This window comes from Buceros rhinoceros, unplaced genomic scaffold, assembly GCF_000710305.1.
Source record: "Buceros rhinoceros silvestris isolate BGI_N320 unplaced genomic scaffold, ASM71030v1 scaffold29798, whole genome shotgun sequence".
Classification (NCBI taxonomy): Eukaryota; Metazoa; Chordata; class Aves; order Bucerotiformes; family Bucerotidae; genus Buceros; species Buceros rhinoceros.
Genome location: NW_010426750.1, coordinates 410 through 1047, shown reverse-complemented (window position 1 = coordinate 1047; position 638 = coordinate 410). Strand labels below are relative to the sequence as shown.

General features: G+C 67.9%; 1 protein-coding gene across 1 annotated transcript in view; it reads right to left on the bottom strand.

The window, feature by feature from the left end:
• The window catches only part of DNAJB2 (DnaJ (Hsp40) homolog, subfamily B, member 2), a gene marked incomplete at its 3' end in the record, with an annotated part of 3567 nt that extends 3372 nt beyond the window's left edge, over positions 1-195 (bottom strand). The window contains exon 1 of the mRNA XM_010141630.1: positions 131-195. Coding sequence (XP_010139932.1) covers positions 131-195 — 65 coding nt within the window. The remainder of the gene's footprint in view (positions 1-130) is intronic.
• Positions 196-638: the final 443 nt, after the last annotated feature.

Here is a 638-nt window from a genome sequence, read left to right as displayed (position 1 = left end):
TGCCGCCTCGGGAGCGGGGCCCTGTCCCCACCGGCCCCACGGGGAGCTGCTGCCGAGCTGGTGCCAGGGGCTGGGGGGTGGCTCCGGCTGCTCTGCCCAGTGGACAAGGGCATGTCTGCCATGCACTTACGCCTTCTTGATGTCTTCGGCGGTGGCATTGCGGCTCACCCCCAGCGCTTCATAGTAGTCCACCATGTTGTGTGGCTGTCCCGCAGCGTCACTGCAGGGTGTGGGGGGAAGGCAACATCAGGGGTTCCGTAGGCACAGCCTGGCAGCACCAGGGTCAAGAGAGTAAGGGCAGGCTGCCCTGCCCTCCCTAGGCACCCCAGACACCCCACAGGTCACCCCGAGAGCGGCCCATTAGCAACCCCACTCACAGGTCCCCAGCACCCTTCCTGCGCCTCAGCCACCTGGGCGCAAACACAGCCCCAGCCAAGGACATCTTGCTGCCACTGTCCCACCTGCATCACCCCAACTTGCCCAAGCAAAGGGATGGGGATCCTCGCTGCTGGCCCCACTGCTCTGCCCCGCTCCCTCGCAGCTGCCCCCGCTCCTCTCACGTCCCCCCTGGGGGGCTCTGTCCTGGGGCAGCGCGGGGAGGCAGCGCGAGCAGCCCGCTAAGGTGGTTAGCGGCTGGG